Raw genomic sequence first — 19861 nt, 5'->3', positions numbered from 1 at the left:
CATAAAAGACATAGGTCATAAAATTTCAGAGTCAGCTATCTCAAAGACACTTAATGACTTAGTAAACAAGCTACTGAGCTACACCTAATAAGCTATATAGCTGATAATTCTTTTAAGTTTACCTAGAAAGGCAAAAGTTGAAATCCAGGAAGTTATTAAGAGCCTAAACCAATGATGGTGAACCTTTTAGAGTTTTCAGTGATACAAACAGCCTGCTGCGGCTGGTGTACCATAGGTTCACTGGCAGCAGCCTAAACCAATAGGCATGGGAATTAGAAGATGATAGATAGATAGGTAGATAGATAGATAGATAGATAGATAGATAGATAGATAGATAGACTGACCAATAAACAAAATGACGAATTACTTTATTACTCAATCTCACACTAAAGAACATCAAAATAGTGCTACTTACTGGATTGCCAACTGACCAATAACAAAATGACAAATTACTTTATTACTCAATCTCACACTAAAGAACATCAAAATAGTGCTACTTACTGGATTGCCACGGGAGCCAGGGGGGCCAACTAAACCTCGAGGGCCAGGTTCACCCTACAAGCAAATTCTGATGGTTACTGACCCAAAACAGCTGTAGGGCAGTGAAGACCACATATGGATAATAGTCACTGAGAACCCTAAGATGATTATCTCAGGTACCATATTTTAAGAAACAGAAAATATAGCAAAAGAGTCAGAATTCACACCTTATGATTTTGATGTCACAAAATAACAACTTGTGATTTACCTTTTCTCCAGTAGGACCTGCAGGACCTGGAGGGCCCAAGGGACCTGGAAGACCCTGTCAATTAACAGAGGACAGTCATACTGAGGAAGATAATGTGCATGAATCTCCAAGTTAGAGCAAAAAAGCAAAATCACAGTGACAGTTTTGTTGGAGTTTGCCAGCTTTGGAAAATCATGATTTCCAATAAATGACATAATTTGTACAGTTTTAAAGTCTTTCTGCATAATGGTACACCATTCTCACCAGATTTTTCTCTTTTTTAAATCTCTTTCATCCAACTCAACTCATGCATTTGGAACATTTTCTTCAAATATTAGTTCTAAATTGATGCTTTTCTTCAACCAAGTCTTTCCCTAATCTATTTGGTTTTGCTGGAATCTCTTATGAAATATAAACAATATTAAAACAAGGCTTTTGTTTCTCTCTAATATTTCTCATATTGTGATATCATAGAAAAACAGCACTCTTTTTATTTTGAAGAGAGAAGTTGTGCTGAAGCATTTTCTTTCCTACATTCTTCTGGAGTGGAAAGCAGTGGACAGCGTCAGAGTTAGCCAGCAAGACAGCCAGCGCCTGGGGACCCAGGCTGGCTCTCCTTGATGCGCTCACACTTTGCCATCCACTGAACTGTTTGGGAATGTTTTCCAATACAAGCTGGTTGGTATTTGTGCCACTTCTTCAGAGCAGCCCAAATATTCCTTCACTGTTACTCAAGAAACTTCGGGAACAAAAGTGACTTTTCAATTTCCTATATTTTGAAACAAACATGAGAAAATGGTGTTATCCTATTCAATAGGTCTACAATGAAACAGCATGCTTCCAACGATTTACATAATGTACGCCCTTAAAGGGTTTGATTAAATATAGAGGTCATTTCAGGGCCGGCGATGTAGCTCAGTGGTTCTGCTGCCTGCCTCGCAAGCACAAGGACCTGAGTTCAATCCCCGGTACCAATAAATAAATAAATAATACAATAAAATAATAAATAAATGAGATTATCTCATTATTGCTGCCAGACACTTCTCTCCCACAAAATGCATTCCTTTTTTTCATTGCTATGAGATAACAGTAAATTCTCTACTCTACTTCTTTCCTAAAACAATGCTCCTGAACTCAGCAAAAAGCAGTCATTGCTTAGGCCTTGATAATGCCACACTGCATTTTTTTTTCTTTTTGATACCTGGGATCAAGCTCTGGTCCTTGTGCTTGCAAGGCAGGCGGCAGAACCACTGAGGTAAGTCCCCAGCCCACATTGCATTTTCAAAGGCAGTGAATAAGCCCAGCAGACCTGTCTTTGAGTTTCTCCTTAAAACAAACTATCAGTGCCTCACATCTTCAAACAATGCTATTTACTGTGCATTCCAAAATACTCATGATAACAACGTGAGATAGAAAGAACAGGGCTAAAGGTGTAAGGGAAATGGGAATTGTAGGGGAAAGGTAATAAGGGAATAGAAAAGAAAAACATGAGAAAATGGAAATAGAGCATTTGTAAATAGGGAAGGGAAAAGGGGTGAAGGGAGGGTGGGGACAAGGGGAAAAAATGAGAACCAAGACCTGTCATGTAAAGGTACAAGATCCCAACAATGAATGTAACTGTGCTGTATACCTAAAATGTACCAATAAACTCAACGAGAAAAAAATACTCATGATATAGAACACACATACACACACACAGAATTCTACATGACTTAGATTGCTTTCGAATTATTAATTCAAATACAGTATTAGATCAAACTAAAAGACAAAAGATAGTTGGCTTATAATTTGCTAAAATGCTTTTCCCCTTAATTAGCTTTTTATAAGAAGAAAAATGAGATAATTACCACTAAGGTAAAACTTGTCTATATTTTTCTGTATTTTCTTAATAAACAGCCCAAGGGCTCAATATGTAGAACAAAACAGTAGCTCAGTGTGAATTCTTTTTGTAATGGTACAAGTGCCATTGTCAGGACATAACATGACAACAACAAAGCAGAAATAAGAGCAGAAATAACTCACAGAACAGCCAGAACTAGTCCAGAAAATGCTTGATGCTTGAGCCACTGCATGAGTAAATAATTCATGCCAGAAAATATATCATCTTTCTAGTCTGAGTGTCCTTGGAATTGTAAGTGTGCATTCTAATTCCGAAGGCCTTAGTTGTTAAATATCAATTTCTGCCATGACACGGACCAATGTTTTGGTATCAAAAGTCCTTCCTGACACTCTTCGTGTTCAGCCTCTTTATTGGTGAAAACATTTATGCCAACTCTCCGAGTGCTGATTTTCTTTTCCCTAACATCCAGAACATTGAGAGACACTTATTACAACTTCACTGAATATAAACTTCTATTCACCGGTGCATTCGACCAGTGTTTTAAGAGAAATGAAGACTGAACATAAAAAGAAGATAGAGAACAAGAGAACCTGCCCCTTAAAGCACCATTCTGTGGCTTATTAAATTTGTGGGGGTTCTTTTGTTTTTGTTTTTTGTTTTTTGGTACCAGGGATCAAACTCGGGACCTTGTGCTTGCAGGGCAAGCAGTGAAACCACAGAGCTAAATCCCGGCCCTTTAAATTTGTGTTTTAATTAATTCCTTCAGCAATGACTTTGCTTTTTGCCTTTCTGTAATTTGGGATAGGCAAAATAAATACCCATGTATGAGCCACATCGAATCTCAAATCCACCATTCTCCAAGTCCTGACCACCAAGGAAGCATGATTAACTGTGCTTTTGAGAAAAATGAATGCTTTCACTTACTCTTGCGCCATCATTTCCAGCTGTGCCCTCAGCACCTTTCTCTCCTATGCCACCCTAGGAAAACATGAGAAATACCATTTATTCATCTAACTGTCTCTCACACTTACAAGGAAGCATTGTACCAGCGTTTGTATTTCCAGCTGTGCCCTCAGCACCTTTCTCTCCTATGCCACCCTAGGAAAACATGAGAAATACCATTTATTCATCTAACTGTCTCTCACACTTACTAGGAAGCATTGTACCAGCGTTTGTGTTCTTACCTGTATCCCCTTGAGACTGGCACTGTGCATTTTCTCAAAAAATGTTTTATTTTACAAGAATGAATGAATGAACAAATGACTCATGACCCAGAATGGTAGAAGGAAAGGCTTGTTCAAGAAACCATTATCAGTAGGAAGTCTACAGCAAGAAACTGAAAAATGAGTTAATGAATAAACAGACTCACTCTGTCACCCTTGGGGCCAGGAGTTCCCGCGATTCCTCTCTCTCCCGGCATGCCTTGGAGACCCGGGGGTCCTATGTCTCCCACCGTCCCAGTGGGACCAGGACTGCCCTAAAATGAACAAACTATAGTGACCTTACCCATAGATCAGGCCTAGACTACACAAAATTGCTGCTTTAGGGGGTCAAGATAATTGAATTAAAAATGTGTTTGTGTCCGGGAATGGTTGATAACACATTCTAGAGCACAATTCCCATCCCAGAAGACTTGTTTTTAGCTCACTCTTCACTTTTAAAAAGAGCAACAACAATAAAAATCCAGTAAAGCACTTATTAAATATTTGTTGAATAAAAAACTATATAATCAACTTGTCTTCCAAAAGCAAGCGCAATGCATCTAACACTGTGGCGTGCTGGGTGGGCAGTAGCTCGAGTGTTTGAGAGCCAAGCTCGGAACTCCACTTACCTTTGGGCCATCGGGGCCGTGTCCTCCAGCCATGCCCTTCTCCCCGGGGAGCCCCGTGACTCCTGGTTCTCCTCTCTCGCCAGGATTTCCTCTTTCTCCCTAATATAACATTAGAATGTCAAACAGTCGCAGCACTGATCGGTAAAATGGCTTAAAAATGTTCCTGTAAAATGATTACTAGCAGAGAAAAATTTAGAAATCAGCTATTATGCCTCCATTGTTTTACTTTAGCTCTAGGAAATGAACCTGAAGAAAGGGCACTCTAGTTTCATGTGACTATTTCTCATAAAATTAATTTTCGTCTAGTAGGCGAGTCTAAGGATTAAAAATAAAGTCTGTCTTAATAAAAGATGCATTTGCAAAGTGAAGCCAGTGGTAAACAAGATTAATCATGAAACAGAAAGCACTTACTCGAGGTCCTAAGGGGCCAACAGCTCCAGGTTCTCCAGGAACACCCTATAAATACATTTTTAAAAGGGGGGGAGAAAACATTGAGCTGGATCTTTGGCATTTATCAGAAATCTTTCCAAGTCGCACATCTAATTTTCTTTAGTGTGCCATTACAAGGCTGAATAAGCCCACAACAGTGAAGAATGAACAATATGCATACTGTCATAAATGAGAGGAAAACACACATATTGAATAGAAACGATAGAAACAGTTTTCCAGAAAAAAAGGATACCTGAGTTTTTTATTTTGGGGGGCAATGACAAAGTGTGAACCATTTTATACAAAGATAGCACATTACCTATTTCAGAGACAGTAGAATATGTTCAAAGTGTCTCTTATTTCCTAATGAACCAAGAAAATGTTTTACAGAGAGAAGAGTAATGTAGACAGTAATGGAGAACTGATCTTTTCTTCTTCTGACAGGAGATTTTATTAGGGGAGGCAGGTTAGGGAGAGAGGAGAGAAGGAACAGAGAGAGAGAGAGAGGAGAGGAAAGAGAAGAGAGGAGAGAGGAGGAGAGAGGAAGAGAAAAGAGAGAGAAGGAGAGAGAAGAATAAAGAGTGATCTTCCAAATGAAACCAATTCAATTTTATTTAATTGAGTGACTATTTCGTGGGTATTAACATAGACAAAGAAGTCTGCTTGGTCTCATGAGCTCTTCAAGGTGACCCTGATCACATAGTTGACATTGTTGGGAGCCGAGTTTGAGTGTGCAATTTTGGCTCATTAATGAAGGAGCTTCCGCAGGTCACTGAGAGGGACCAGCGACACTAACATACTACTACTAAGGTATCCCGAACCAGGAATGTGCTTGTCTCCATAAAAATCACTGGAAATGCCAAATATCCTTGACAGTGAGGCTGGCATTAAGGGAGCCACTGCTCTGTCCCCCTCTGTAGCAAATACCTCGGAGGAGGATAGACAGACAGACAAAGTATGCAGGAAAGGAGCTGATGGCCAGGAGCGGAAGACGAAAATCCACCCCATAGAGCAATGACAGAGTCAAGAATAACAGTGCTAACTAATTGTTCAATTGCTCCCTGTGCTTCAGAAGAGTGTGTGTGTGTGTGTGTGTGTGTGTGTGTAAAACCCTTCAGTAAATACGTGCGTCCATATGCTATGAGACATTTCTACATATTAAAAAGTTTCAAAGGTATCATCACTTCTAAAGAGTGTTATCCTGAGAATTTATTTAACTTCAAATGAATCAGTTTTACTATCACCTGAGGAACTGTTAGAAGAAAACAGTCCTTAGAAGTGAGCCCAATAAAAAGAGTGCATTGATAGAATTTTCTGGCCCTTGGCGCAGCTGTTCTCCTTGCATCATATGTAATCAACAGGTGCCGTAAGACCGTGATCCAAATCACTTCCTCCTGCATTAAAATGCAGACCATATTCGGGGGGATATTGAGGAACAACAAGCATCCTCATATAGGGGTTGTTATACAGAGTCCATCAAAAAATGTATACACTCTTCAGGAAAAGAAAAATAGTACGGTATTTTTTCTTACAGATGGTACGACCCTCGTATGGGGGACATCAGAGGATGTCGTGTATCAAAGAAAAGCCACTGCACTGCCGGCCCTTAGAGGAGAAATTGAAAATACATGTGCAGTGATCTCAACGACTGAGGTCACCCAAGCAGCACTCGCCATACTAATAAATGTCCGGAAGCTCACGGCCACCACTGTGAGCACCTCTTGTAGATGTGGAGGCCAAAGGTAACTTGTATTACTCTCATTATGTCTCAGTAAATTGAGCATTAAAATATTTATACGTTTTTTCTTTTCCTGAAGTGAGAATACATTTTTTGGCAGCATCTGTAAATACAGAACCTCATACGTATTTTTGTTCCTCATTATCGAAAAAACGTCAGGCCAGCTTATTTTTCATCAGTACCAGACATCATAGAAAAAGAATACATATTTTGAAGACATTTGTCTTTTCTTGAATGCTGCGTTTATTTGCACAGCATGCTTAGGGAATATGCCACAGTAGCACAGCCATTCCTTATTTAACGACGGAGTTCCGCTCCTGCGACTAAGTTGCTAAGCGAATGAGTCGCTAAACGAAGAACCGTATACAGTACGTACATTACAAATAAATGGTGAATGGAAATCCAACTGGGTGACTTTGCTCTTTCTTTCCATAACTCTTACATACAGTATTATAATATATGACAGAACATAAAACTATAGTACTGAACTATATAGTACAATCAGCAAAAAAGTACAGTATAAACAAACTGCAATATAATACACAGATATAGATATAGACATTGAGGTTCTATCAACAAGATGTACAGAACTGTACAAAAAAAAAGAGGGATCATAAGTCCAAACAGTGCACCTTGGTCGTAACTGAACACTCATTATGTGGGCTGGTCGATAAATGAGGAGTATTTGTATTTAGTGACCAACAGCACAATCTTTGGAAACAGAAACCTGGTTCGAATCATATCATCTATGACTTTAGGAAAGTTATCTAACACATCTGTGCTCCAGTGTCCTCACTGTTAAATGCTGATGATAGTACACAGTACACAGGCTTTTCCGGTATAAGATAGCTTATGCAAAGAAAACTGCTCAGAAAAAGTGATATCTTAAGGTATTATTATTTAAAAACTTACTTGATCTCCTGTCTTTCCGGCTTCTCCAGGAGGTCCTGGAGGCCAAGAGGGATCATAAGTCCAAACAGTGCACCTTGGTCGTAACTCTGAACACTCATTATGTGGGCTGGTCGATAAATGAGGAGTATTTGTATTTAGTGACCAACAGCACAATCTTTGGAAACAGAAACCTGGTTCGAATCATATCATCTATGACTTTAGGAAAGTTATCTAACATCTCTGTGCTCCAGTGTCCTCACTGTTAAATGCTGATGATAGTACACAGTACACAGGCTTTTCCGGTATAAGATAGCTTATGCAAAGAAAACTGCTCAGAAAAAGTGATATCTTAAGGTATTATTATTTAAAAACTTACTTGATCTCCTGTCTTTCCGGCTTCTCCAGGAGGTCCTGGAGGCCCAGGGAGACCCTAAAATTGAAGAAAGGAAATAAATTGTGAATCTGTGAAAGCTTAACAGACTATCAATGCAAAGTCTCTGTGATCATAAATCTGCAAACAATATTGTATAGCCACGCTGAGCAGATCTTCAAGAAAATAAAATTAAGACACATTAAGAAAACTGCATCTAAGAAAACATAGGAACTCATCAATTTACAGGGTTAGACTTCCTTAACTTTCACATCATTTGGCAAGAGAGAGAGAGAGAGAGAGAGAAAGAGAGAGAGAGAGAGATGAATATAGTAGGAATTTTCATGCTCTGAGAACAATACTAGAGATTGCTAGATATTACTGGAAATCAGTTCTAAGGTTATCACAAACTATGATTGTTTATGCTATTAAGCACCGTATGTAAATATGTGCATATGAATCATGAAAATTTGTTCAATAATACATCCTATTGACTGCATCAATAAAATAAGATAAACCTTAAAACAGTTTAATGAGCCTTATTCACACTAGGAAAATTTTGTTATTTTTAATGTGTTAATAATTTTGTGTCTCATCAGTTTTCAGGGAAAGTCCATTCTTACTCTTTGAACCAAAGTATTTGATATTTATCCAAATATTTATCTTACTACTAAAAGATGAATGACTTTTTTGAAAATTTGAGAATCTCAAATCATTCAAACTTACGTTCCTACAATTAATAGAGGCATTAACTGGAAGAAGAGACGGAACCTGAATTAGCACTGACCTGAAAACCAGTGGGCCCCGGAGGTCCCTGTTCTCCTCTTTCCCCAGCGAGACCCTAAGTCACAAAGGAAAGAAAACTATGAATACAGTAACGTTTTCTGTCTCCTTCCTGTTTATGTGAACATTAGGAGAACTTATATCTCTTTGTATTGCTTTCTACCACGTTTTTCACTGCAGCCACATAATAAACTATTAAAAATCATTAAATAGTATTATTTGAAGTCCATACTGGTGAGAAAATATCTTCTAAAAACAGTGAAGAGTCTTATACATCTATTTTTGATTCAAACATAAAATGTATGGATCCAATAGTAAAATTAGGAGAAAAACTGAGCATGGAAGAAAAAAAAACATTAATGTATGTAATTTAAAAGGGCAATAGTTTCCACTGTATTTTATTTCTATGTATCATAAGCAGTAATTAAGATTTCATGTCCCAAATGACAAAAGAAAGCAAAGTTAACATTTTAGAAAGATATTTAAACTACCCCATCCTAAAGCAAAGAAACATGCCAAAATATTTCTAATAAATAATTTTAAAAGCCTAGGATGAAAACATAATCTCAAAGGGCAAGTATTATTCCTTTTCTCTCCTTCAAGAAAAGCTAGCTTAAAAATATTTTTATGAGATATTATTGGAAAAAAGTAGGTTTAATCCAGTATTTAAATATTTTGCTTTTCTATTATAGGTATGCAGTGCAACAAACTTAGAACAATTACATATCAGAACTTGTTCCTTTTTACTCCTTCCCATCTCCCGGCAAACTCAGACCCTCCTCCCAACCCCACAAAGTCTGTCTCTCTGTTTTCTAAAACAAAATATATTACAAAATATTTCTTTGTTAAAGACTATTTTCCTCTGTTGACATATTCTTCAACTATGACACGTAAAGATGAAGAGGTAGCCTTTGCCATTGGGTAATTTGAAAGTTGAAAATGAAAAGACCAGTCATTTTGTTTAAAAAGAAAGCACAAGATGACAAGGAATCAAATGAAAAGATATAACCAAAATTCTTCAGTCCTGTAATTTTTATTCACTTCCCCTGAAATCTACATACCCCTGAGTAAAATCTTGGACAAACCTATCTGTACAATTAGGTCTACAAAGATGATCACTGAAAGATCACGTACCGGGGGCCCAACAGGACCAGAGGGACCAACTTCTCCATCTTTTCCAGGAGCTCCCTAGTGTCACAGAGACAATTTGTGAGGCAAGGCTGTGGGAATTTAGATAACTTCTTTATTTTTCTTTAGTAGAAAATGAATAGTTACCCTCTGCCCAGCAACACCAGCATTTCCTGCTTCTCCAGGTTTTCCAGGGTCACCCTACAGAATAAACTGAAGCTATTCCAAAATTCCATCAGTTTGCTAAAAACATACCTCGGTCTCCAAGTGAGGATTCTGAGGAGACAGAAGATATTATCCACCATACTCACACTGCTCCCTTTGGGGCCTGGAAGACCCATGCTCCCAGGCTGCCCTCTGATGCCTATGGATCCCGGAGAACCCGGGCGGCCATCTTCCCCTGGAGCACCCTAGGAGATGGACAGAGCCCGGAAGTCACACAGAGCAGAGGCGCGCTCTGAACACCACATTGCACAAGTCGGCACCTGCCTTTGCTTACAATGAAAGCTATATAACTTGTAGATTTTCCTGTGTTTTAATGTAAGTGAATCAGAACAGCTGAATAAGTATTTTAAGTCGTTAGACCACAGATTTTACTCTAACTGTATTCATAAACTTCATGTTTACATTTCCTGGAACTCTTGTATATACACTAGTTCATACTGCAATATTGGAAATGGGCTTAGAAGACAGAGGCTGTCAAAATTCATACTTCTTTATCTCTTTACTAGGGCAAAATTGAATCTCCAGAAATAAGAATGCTGTTAATAGGTGAATTTCACCAATATTGAAATTCATCATTTATCTCTTCCACCAAAGCAACTTCAATCTCAAATATGATGTTAAGAAAATTTGATCTATATGATGGTTAATTGGAAAATACACAGCCCCTAAGAATTTGCTACCAAGAGGCATTATAAATATGATTAGGTATCCACCTAATCAAACACATGAACCTCAAATAAATATCAATTAAATTAAATGCCAATTTAAAATATTACAAATGATAGATCTACGTTTAAATCACTTACCAAAGGTCCCAGTTTTCCTTCAGGGCCTTGAACACCAGGATTTCCTGTCAGACCCTGAAAATAAAAAGCAAATGTGACTTTGTTGCTAAACAGCAAGGGAAGTGCAGAATCTAAAGGGGAAAATGCATCTTGCATTGTTGGCAACTGAATGTAACAGCAATTCCATAGCTCACATAAATGTTCAAGTGACTTTGCATCAAAATTAAGCTCAAGAATTGTCTGTAACAAAGGCCAAACAGGTTTTTTTCAGCAAGAAATGAAAAACTATAAAAATGAACAAGCAGGAGCTTTTACTCATGTCAAGTGGTAAAGCTCTTAATGCAAGCTACTTTGACAAAGGGAGACACGAAGATTTTGTGCTTTATCTGCATGACAAAAATAACTGGTGCTTTAAAAATGAGTTGGGTCAAAACCATAAAAACAAAACAAAACAAAACAAAATGTTCCCAGCTGTGAATGAGCTAAATTTTAAAAAGATAAAAAACGGGCTGGGGATTTAGCTCAATAGTTCTGCCATCTGCTCCACAAGCACAAGGTCCTGAGTTCAATCCTTGGTACCAAAATAAATAAATAAAAGATACAAAACCTTAGCAAATGCCCAAGAGGATTTCTTTTGGTCAAAGTAGCAGACAGCTCAGTGTTCTTACCCGAGCACCAGGAAGGCCGGGTTCACCAAGACGTCCTGGGTCTCCCTGGCCTCCTTTAGGTCCAGAAGAACCAACAGGGCCACGCTCTCCTTGAGCACCCTGTTCCAAAGCACAGCACACAAGTCAGGATAAAAAGGGAGCAGCAAAAGCGAGCAGAGGTTAAACTCTTATTTCCTAATATAACTATTTCATCAAAGAAGTTATAAAGACTTATTTGACAACAATGTCATGGGACATTTTGTCCTCATTTGTATTCCTTGTAAATATGTGGGGGTTGTTATTTCCATCATTAGTGAAACTTCTGGCCTCACTCCAATAATTTAATTTTTTTTAGAGGAAAGATAGCCTCTTTATTTGTTTTATTTTATCTTATTTTGATTTTTTTCCTTTTTTCTTTATCGATACATTTTATGTATACAATACAGTTACATTCATCACTGGGATCTTGTACCTTTACATGATGTATCTTGGCTCTTGTTTTTTTTCCCCACTCCCCTACCCTCCCTCCACCCCCTCACCCTTCCCTATTTACAGATACTTTGTTTCCATTTTTTTCCTTTTCTCTTATTTTTTCTTTTCCCTTCTTAGCTTTCCCCTACCTCTCCCACTTCCCCTGAACCTTTAGACATTTTTCCTATTTCACGCCATTTGCAATAGGTAAAACTTGGAAACAGCCCAATTTCCCATCAACTGGAGACTGGATAAAGAAGATACATTTTTTTAAAAAATAAAATGGAGTACTACTCAGCCATAAAGAATGAGAAACTAGAGACATTTATTGCTAAGTGGTTGCACATTGAGGCTATACTCTTATGTGAAATTAATAAGACACACATGTGTAAATAGTGAATAGTTTCTCTGGTGTAATAAACTAAAAGTGTAAATAAGAATCAAAATGTAAAATTGATATTGTATAATAGCAATAATTTAGTTTTAATTAGCATTTGGAAAGCATCTAAATTTCCAACTAAAGGATAGATGCTATATTAGCTAAAGTAAGTGTCTATAATCTTTCCTTCTCAGAATGTCCCTTAACAGTCTGAAAACAAGCTCTCATATTCTTCAAACCACATATTCTTCAAACCACTTAGACCTTTTATACAAAAAAAAAAAAATGCACACAAGTTATGTTTGGGGCGAGGCCTGACATCTGCTTCTACCATCTTCTTGGATCTGGACTCTTAGGGACCAGCTACTCCCCGCACTGGAAAATGGAGTCTTTCAAGCACCTCCGATATGAGGAGCACATTGGTGGAGTGATCTCACCTTCGGTCCAGGTAAACCATCAGAACCTGGAAAACCACGATTGCCAGGAGCACCCTGGGAAAAACCAAATGTAATTCTTAACTGTTGTCAAAAGTTTTGCAACATAGTAAGAAATTTTTATTAGTAGTATTGTAAAGTTTTAGGAGCTGTGCTCAAGCCAACATAGCAATAGCTAAGTACAACAAAAGAATCTGACTAGTCAGAATAAATTTTGAATTTAAACGATATTTAAATTTAAATTTTCAATTTAATTTCAAATTTAATTTAAATTTAATGTAGATACTATGCAGAGAATTCCTCAACTCAAAAAATATTCTAATAATTCATTACAAAATGAGACAGAGAAGAACCAATACATTCACATGACAGACAAATCATCATCTATAGAAATCAAAATGTCAACAATAATATGCATTAGTACTGTCTTATATTAGAAGCCCCCGTCGTCCTACAAAGCTCTATGTAAATCTGAGATTATTGTCCATTCTGATCTGCCTCATTATATTCCAATCACATAAATCTTTTCTCATCTTTAAACTTAGCAAGTCCTTTGTGATCCTCCTGGCTTAGCAGTTGCTTTCTCATCTGCTAAAAATGTTCTTTCTCCCTCAGTGGGTGTCAGCTAAACATTATCTTCTAAGAGGACTCTACTTCCTGGTCAGTTAATCTAATACTGCAGCATTCCATGTACCCACCATGTCTTCCTGTTGTTTAATACATGCACGTGGCACTTATTTCTTACAATGTGCGAATGAGTTTTCATTCACCTGTTAACTCACTAATTATTTATCTCTCCATTGAGGTGAACTGTCGTTTACTAGCCCACACATGAGCATTGGAACCACAGCTTCTTGTTTTCTGACGTAACCCAAGCACAGAAAGCTCCAAAGGGCGTGGAGCAGTAATTCAATTAATTTGTTGCACAAATGAATAAAGAATGATTAGATAGTTGGCCCTTTTCATAGAGAGACAACTCTATTCAATTATATAAGGTACCTGCAGCGTATCTCTTGACTGCTTTAGCTTTCCCGATTATCCTGAAATATAGTCAGTCATACAATTCCTCTACAGCTGTAGGAATGAATTTTATTGCTCAAATTTACCCTTTCTCCCATTGGGCCTGGAGGACCAACTGTTCCTGGGTCACCTCGAGGACCTCTTTTGCCCTCTTCACCAGGTGGGCCAACTGGACCCTGCACACCATGCGGCCCCTTTTAAAACAGAAAGACAGGTGCCAAGAAGAGTCATTTAAATGACAGTTGGGACACTCGTTCAGTGAAGTTAAGTCACAAATTTTAACGATAAATAATTAACTATGACAATTCCCAGTTATTTGAAGGGCTCAAGCTCTTGAGTTGTACACTTCTAGACAATGTTTATGCTCTTCTTCTCATTGAAAACAATGAAGACTTACTGGTTCCCCCTTGGGGCCAGCTTCTCCTTTAAAACCTGGAACTCCTGGATCACCCTAAAATAAAATATTGACAGTTATAAGAACCAGGCATTTCACCAGTCCAACCTGCTCTAGGAAGTTACAGTGACTACACCTTAAGTTCTCCAGCTGCTAAGTCTATAACGTATTAGTGGTATAATATAATCAATTCTTAATTTTGCAAATATTGTCAACTGTATGTAAATCTTCATAAAATTGGTATAACTTAGTCATGTATTTTACATTGGCCTTCAAGAAATTTATTTTTTAATATGGCTTTTATCACGTTATTGTGATTATGATTATCCAGTTATTCAAATATGATCATTAAAATTAGAACCACAAAGAGCATTTCTTTAGATAACATTACTACTAGTTTGTTTTATTACATTCATTATTTTGACTCACAATAAAAATAATCTTATATTTATATTCTATTTCTTGAGATTTTGGAAACTTCAAAAACAGTACTTTCGGAGTATTCTACTGTTTTGCAAATATGTGTCTTGGAATAGTAATTGCGGATCATGTTGCAGAAACTAAATTGCCAAAAACAGAACATGGTAAAAATAACTTGTGACAAATCAACAACATTCGTATAAAAAATTCTCTCCTAATAATTTCTATAAAACATGGAGACTCATTCAAAGCAAATAATATGTTGGAATAATTCATCAGGAATAGCTCTCAAGAAATAGCTGCTGAGCCCAATTTTAGCCAAATTATCATTATAAATACCTATTAAACCTCCATGTTTCCTCTCATTGGCTTACAAAATATTTCCATTCCATTGATTATTCAGCTATTTATAACATTCTATGAGGTGTACTGCGTAATTATGATTTCATGATAAGATTTTTTTAACACACCATAATTTGCATGCTGCAATTATGCTCAACCAAGAATCTAAACATCCACATCATACATTGACATCTGGCTTTCTCTCTACAACCATTCCAGCCTTCATTTCCCTCATTTGGATGTCACTTGCCCTATGTTTCATTGCATCCCATTACTTATTTCTCAAGGCACTCTTGGTTAGATTAGAGTAAGGTACAACAGTTGCTTTCAGTGATGATATTACCGGTTGTCCTCGAATTCCCTGAGGTCCAGTGCTACCCTGAGGGCCGGGAGATCCCGGGGGTCCTAACAAGCCAGGAGGACCAGAAGTACCCGCAGAGCCCTGTCAGATAGCAAGAGCAACAAGATGAGCAGGAAGTAGCCTGGGGCCAATACCCGAAGGGTTGTTTCATCTGAACTTTGTGCAGATAAATGCAGTGACTTACTGTGGGGCCTTTGGCACCAGGAGTACCATCAGTTCCCATAGCACCCTAAAAGACAAAACACAAAGAGGTTTTGAAACATGAAGCCATATCTGCGCACCCCTGGAATGGTACTCAGATGTCCGGTCAACTTCCAAGAGGAGGCAGAGAATCTGAGCAATTGTTCCCCCAAAATATTTTCTTCTAATTATCTTTTCCGTAGAATAGGTAAAATGTGCAGAACCAACATGTTTTCCTCATGGGTTTTAAGCAAGCACTGATTCAGAACTGAAACACAGGATCTTCAGTTGCCTTGTTCTGCTGTTATAATAAGTGCCCCTCTTTCAGGGCTGGAAACTTACAGGAAGCCCTTGAGAGCCAGCTGGACCTGGCGGCCCAGTTTCACCTCGCTGTCCCTGAGGACCTTCTGGACCTCGAGCCCCCGTAGGACCTGCTTCTCCCTGAAAGGGTGCAAAAGGAAAGGTTAATTTAAGAAAAATATGAGAAAGCTATGGTATGACATTGATGGCATATTTGGAGATTTTCACTTTCAGCCTAAATATTTAAAGGAGCCAAAAGAGGCTTATCAGAGAGTAGAAAGTGCCTCAGTGAGATTACGGCATGGACTCATTTCTTCTGTGACCATGCTGCAGCCTCTTCAGGAATCGTCTCTAAGACCCAACTTCTAGTTACAGAAGTCCTAATCACCCATCCGGGTCAGGTTAAGTCTCTTCTCTGGACTTCTACAGAATCTGAATTCTTTTACCACATTTATCAGATCATTTTAACATATTTCACAGTTCACATTTAACAAAGTCATAGCCATAATCAAAGCTGGGCCTATCAAGGTAAATCTTGATATCCCAGGTCTTGATATCCTAAATCAAGACCATGTTTGTGTAAATATCAGCAACACATTCAGACTCTTTAAACAAAACAATCAAGTGGCGGATAAATGATCAAATCCCCTGTGCTAACATGACTTATTTCTGCTCAAAAAAACCTGGGCATTTTAGGGCCACATTATTAAAACTGATTTGATTATCGGGCAACTTGTGGCAAAGTAAAAGCACAACCTAACTCATTTAAAAAACAAAAACAAAATGCTTCTTTGAGAAGAATTACACGATATTTGAGAAAACAAAATGTAAAAAGCAGCACTAAGAGTAGAGCAGAGTTGCCAAGCGAACCTGATTACCCCCTGTATTTCCATCCAAGATAGTGGTCCAGATAGCAAATAAAATTCAGGAAGCTTAGTTAAGCTTCAATTCAGATAGACAAATAACTTTTAGCCTAAGTTTTTCCCATGAAATATTTGGGACGTATCTAACTGAAGATATATCCCTTGTTCATGTGACACTCATACGCAGTTCCTCTATTTTATCCCATGTACTCTGTACCTAGGTATTTCTAATCCTAGAGAGACTGGAAAATTAAAATTATAAGCCTTTAGGGGCGAATCAATATCCATAAAATATACTAGATCCTACTATCCTTCGTGGACATGCAAAAAATTGGGTGTGAAAGTTTATTCATCGAGAAAGCCAGGGATCATGTCCAAACTTTACAGAAATAGCAGAATTTTAGCCAAAAAGAATAAAAAGGCCCAGGAATTTCATGGTAGGGGATAGAAAGGCAAAGACAGAGAAAGAAATTTTGAAAGAAACAGCTTTGCTAGTTATTTGAGTTTTATTAAGGAACCAACAACCAGTCTTATAAACATGCAGGAAGAGGGGATGTACTGTAAGTGACTGCTCATACAAAGCTGTGATTGCTGGTGAACTCAAGCTTGTTTCTGCAGAAATCCCTTTCTGCTCTTCACGTAAGTAGGCTTTGTGAGTTTTCTTTCCCTATTACTGTAGCAAGAACGCAATTTGGAGGTGGGGGGTCTTAGAAGAAGAGTACTGGATTGTACATGTTTCTGTAGGATAAATAGGGAGGTCACAGTGTAATCAGAGGTGTTGAGATTTGGACCTTAGGGCTGGAGAAGCAGCTCATTGATAGAGTTCATGCTCAGTATGCAGGAGTTCTTGGGATCAAACTCCAACAACACACATGTGTGCATACACACATGTATACAAACATGGACTTTAGATCAGAGAGGAACAAAATAATACTCAGAGAAAGCAAGAACTAGTTAGCAAATGACTGAAGACATCATCCTTTAGCAGCCCCGCCCATGTGGCACAGAGTTTAAAGACACTGTGAGAGAGGGTGCAGAGAAGGATTTGACATCACGATCCCATGTTTCCAAGGGTACATAAAATGTCAGGGATTCTTTTCCTGGATTCAAATCCAACTTGAGCAGCAGTAGTAAGGAGTGTGAAGCTACACTGAGAATGTTCTCTGTATCAGGATTTGCCAGGATGATTCCACTTAATCCTAGATAAAGTTCCATGGAAAAAAAACAAGGTTTAGAGGGGCCAGGTAACGGCCCTGGGCCACAGTCATTTCTTTAAGGCTGAATCTTGTTAACAAATCCCTTCTGCAAATAAAGAATGTTAAGGCCAAGGGGAAACTGAGATGAGGGCGAATCAAATGTTATATGGCTTACAATTTGAAAGCAGGGCTCCGAATTCATTTTCTGACATAGCTAATATAACCTTAATAGCTTCCTACTGTAACCTTTGAATTTCTCCCAAAGTACTAAGGGAAAAAGCAAATAGTGACTCGCTAAAACTGTAGGTCATCCCAGCAGATTACCTTACTCAGTCCATTCCCTCGTGGAGAGCCGGATATTCTCCCTGCCCACTCTGGGATGACTACAGGTGGGGTGGCTGAGGGCTGCCCGGCACTGGGTGACAGCACAGGCTATTTTTACAAAGTCTGATTTATTTTAACCTACTAATATTTAGACAATTCTGCTGCTTATGATGACATGGCACTCCACTCAAGAACAGAAGCCCAGGTCATTTTTGATTGCCTGGCACTGGAGTGCTATGCAAGAGATTCTATGATAGTATAATTGAGTGGTTATAAGTCACTCTCCTTTACTTACATATTATATGGTTAAATTCATTTTCTATGTTTATTTCCTTATCATAATGGTCAATGAACACAGTGCCCTCGGCTCTTTTTTTCATTAAGACTTTCCACACTCAACTTCTGAAAGATCACTCTTCATTTTGGGATTCATAGAATCAAGCAGACTTAGATAACATTGATTACTTACTTTCATTCCAGGATTTCCTGGAAAACCAGGAGAACCAGCTATCCCAAGAGGACCCTATAAAAAGAAACCAGAACACTAGTTAGTCATGTATTTAATTAACACTTAATTAGGTCAGTTTTTCATTTTCTAATAAAAATCAATCTGTATCCATAATCTAGGAAAATCTTGCTTTGTACTTCAAAATCACAAAGATAATAATATAGTTTTATTGCAAGTGTCTTGCAATAGTGCTAAAAAACATAACCCATGGTATTAAACATGGTACGTAGATCCATTAATTTTTCAAAATTTTTTCTTGAGAGGTATACCTTATTTGCATCAACAAACTAACAAACATAGCTTGCAGAAAGTTATAGTTTGTGCCAAAAGGTAATATTTTTCTATAAAAATTATGCTGAAGAATCATCTGAATATTTTAGAATGTTTTTTCAGGGTATAGTAAGTCTGTAACTACCCCACATTTGGAAAATCATACATAGAGTTTAAGCTATTACTTTAAAAGTTGGATTCAAAGGAAATCAATTTAAAAAGAAATGTACTCTAAGTTTTCTAAAGTATCTTGGTTCTTCTTTGAGGACTATATTTTAATTCTATGCATTAACAAATTAAATGAATAAAAGCCCTTTCACAGCATACATTTTATAATTAAGACTTTTTCACATTGTTTTATTATTGCAAAACGTTTATACAGATAAGTGCTTTTTTGGTAGATTCATGCACCCATATAAGGTAATTTAATCATTTTCATCACCCCAGGTCCCACCCTCTCCCCACTTTCCCATTTTGGGAGTGTGTACAACACTCACCCCCACTTCGTCAATGTGTACAATATATTTTGATAATGTTCAACCCCCATTACCTTCCTGAGTTTTTGTCCTAAATTTTGTTTCCTTTTTATGAATAAAGGAGAAAAAAGTACTACGGCAGTAATTTCAATTACTATAATTCTATTCTATTTGTCATCTGGAATAAACTAAAAACTTTCATTTTTTTCCTTTTTCTTTCAGTATTGCTCCACACTGATCAGGAACACCCCCTCTCTCTGTCCCTCCCTCCTTCTCCCTCTCTGTCTGGTTCTCTCTCCGCTTTCTTTCTATAGTGCATATTACCCTTTGGAGTTTGGCTCCACTTTGGGATTTCAACAAGGTAAACCTGAGCCATGGAAGATTTTACTTAGGGTGGCTACTCCATTAGTGTGCACAGCTCATCAGTAACCAGGCTTTTCTTTCTCACTGAGTTTATTGGTACTTTCTAGGTATACAGCACAGTTACATTTGTCACTGGGATCTTGTACCTTTACGTCGCAGATCTTGG

At 37.8% G+C, this 19861-nt stretch overlaps 1 protein-coding gene across 8 annotated transcripts in view; it reads right to left on the bottom strand.

Moving 5' to 3' along the window:
- The window catches only part of Col5a2 (collagen type V alpha 2 chain), a 309094-nt gene that overhangs the window by 18522 nt on the left and 270711 nt on the right, over positions 1 to 19861 (bottom strand). For all 8 annotated transcript variants that reach the window (XM_033756386.1, XM_033756384.1, XM_033756385.1 and 5 more), the window contains 20 exons: positions 18548 to 18601; positions 15738 to 15836; positions 15400 to 15444; positions 15198 to 15296; positions 14096 to 14149; positions 13785 to 13892; positions 12682 to 12735; positions 11416 to 11514; positions 10769 to 10822; positions 10049 to 10147; positions 9885 to 9938; positions 9744 to 9797; positions 8614 to 8667; positions 7833 to 7886; positions 4810 to 4854; positions 4399 to 4497; positions 3937 to 4044; positions 3492 to 3545; positions 749 to 802; positions 502 to 555 (listed from right to left, as the gene is read on the bottom strand). In XM_033756386.1, coding sequence (XP_033612277.1) covers positions 502 to 555; positions 749 to 802; positions 3492 to 3545; positions 3937 to 4044; positions 4399 to 4497; positions 4810 to 4854; positions 7833 to 7886; positions 8614 to 8667; positions 9744 to 9797; positions 9885 to 9938; positions 10049 to 10147; positions 10769 to 10822; positions 11416 to 11514; positions 12682 to 12735; positions 13785 to 13892; positions 14096 to 14149; positions 15198 to 15296; positions 15400 to 15444; positions 15738 to 15836; positions 18548 to 18601 — 1395 coding nt within the window. The remainder of the gene's footprint in view (positions 1 to 501; positions 556 to 748; positions 803 to 3491; positions 3546 to 3936; positions 4045 to 4398; positions 4498 to 4809; positions 4855 to 7832; positions 7887 to 8613; positions 8668 to 9743; positions 9798 to 9884; positions 9939 to 10048; positions 10148 to 10768; positions 10823 to 11415; positions 11515 to 12681; positions 12736 to 13784; positions 13893 to 14095; positions 14150 to 15197; positions 15297 to 15399; positions 15445 to 15737; positions 15837 to 18547; positions 18602 to 19861) is intronic.

The sequence above is a fragment of the Fukomys damarensis genome, unplaced genomic scaffold, assembly GCF_012274545.1.
Source record: "Fukomys damarensis isolate Sample0158 unplaced genomic scaffold, DMR_v1.0_HiC HiC_scaffold_26, whole genome shotgun sequence".
Classification (NCBI taxonomy): domain Eukaryota; kingdom Metazoa; phylum Chordata; class Mammalia; order Rodentia; family Bathyergidae; genus Fukomys; species Fukomys damarensis.
This window is presented reverse-complemented; position numbering and strand designations above follow the sequence as displayed.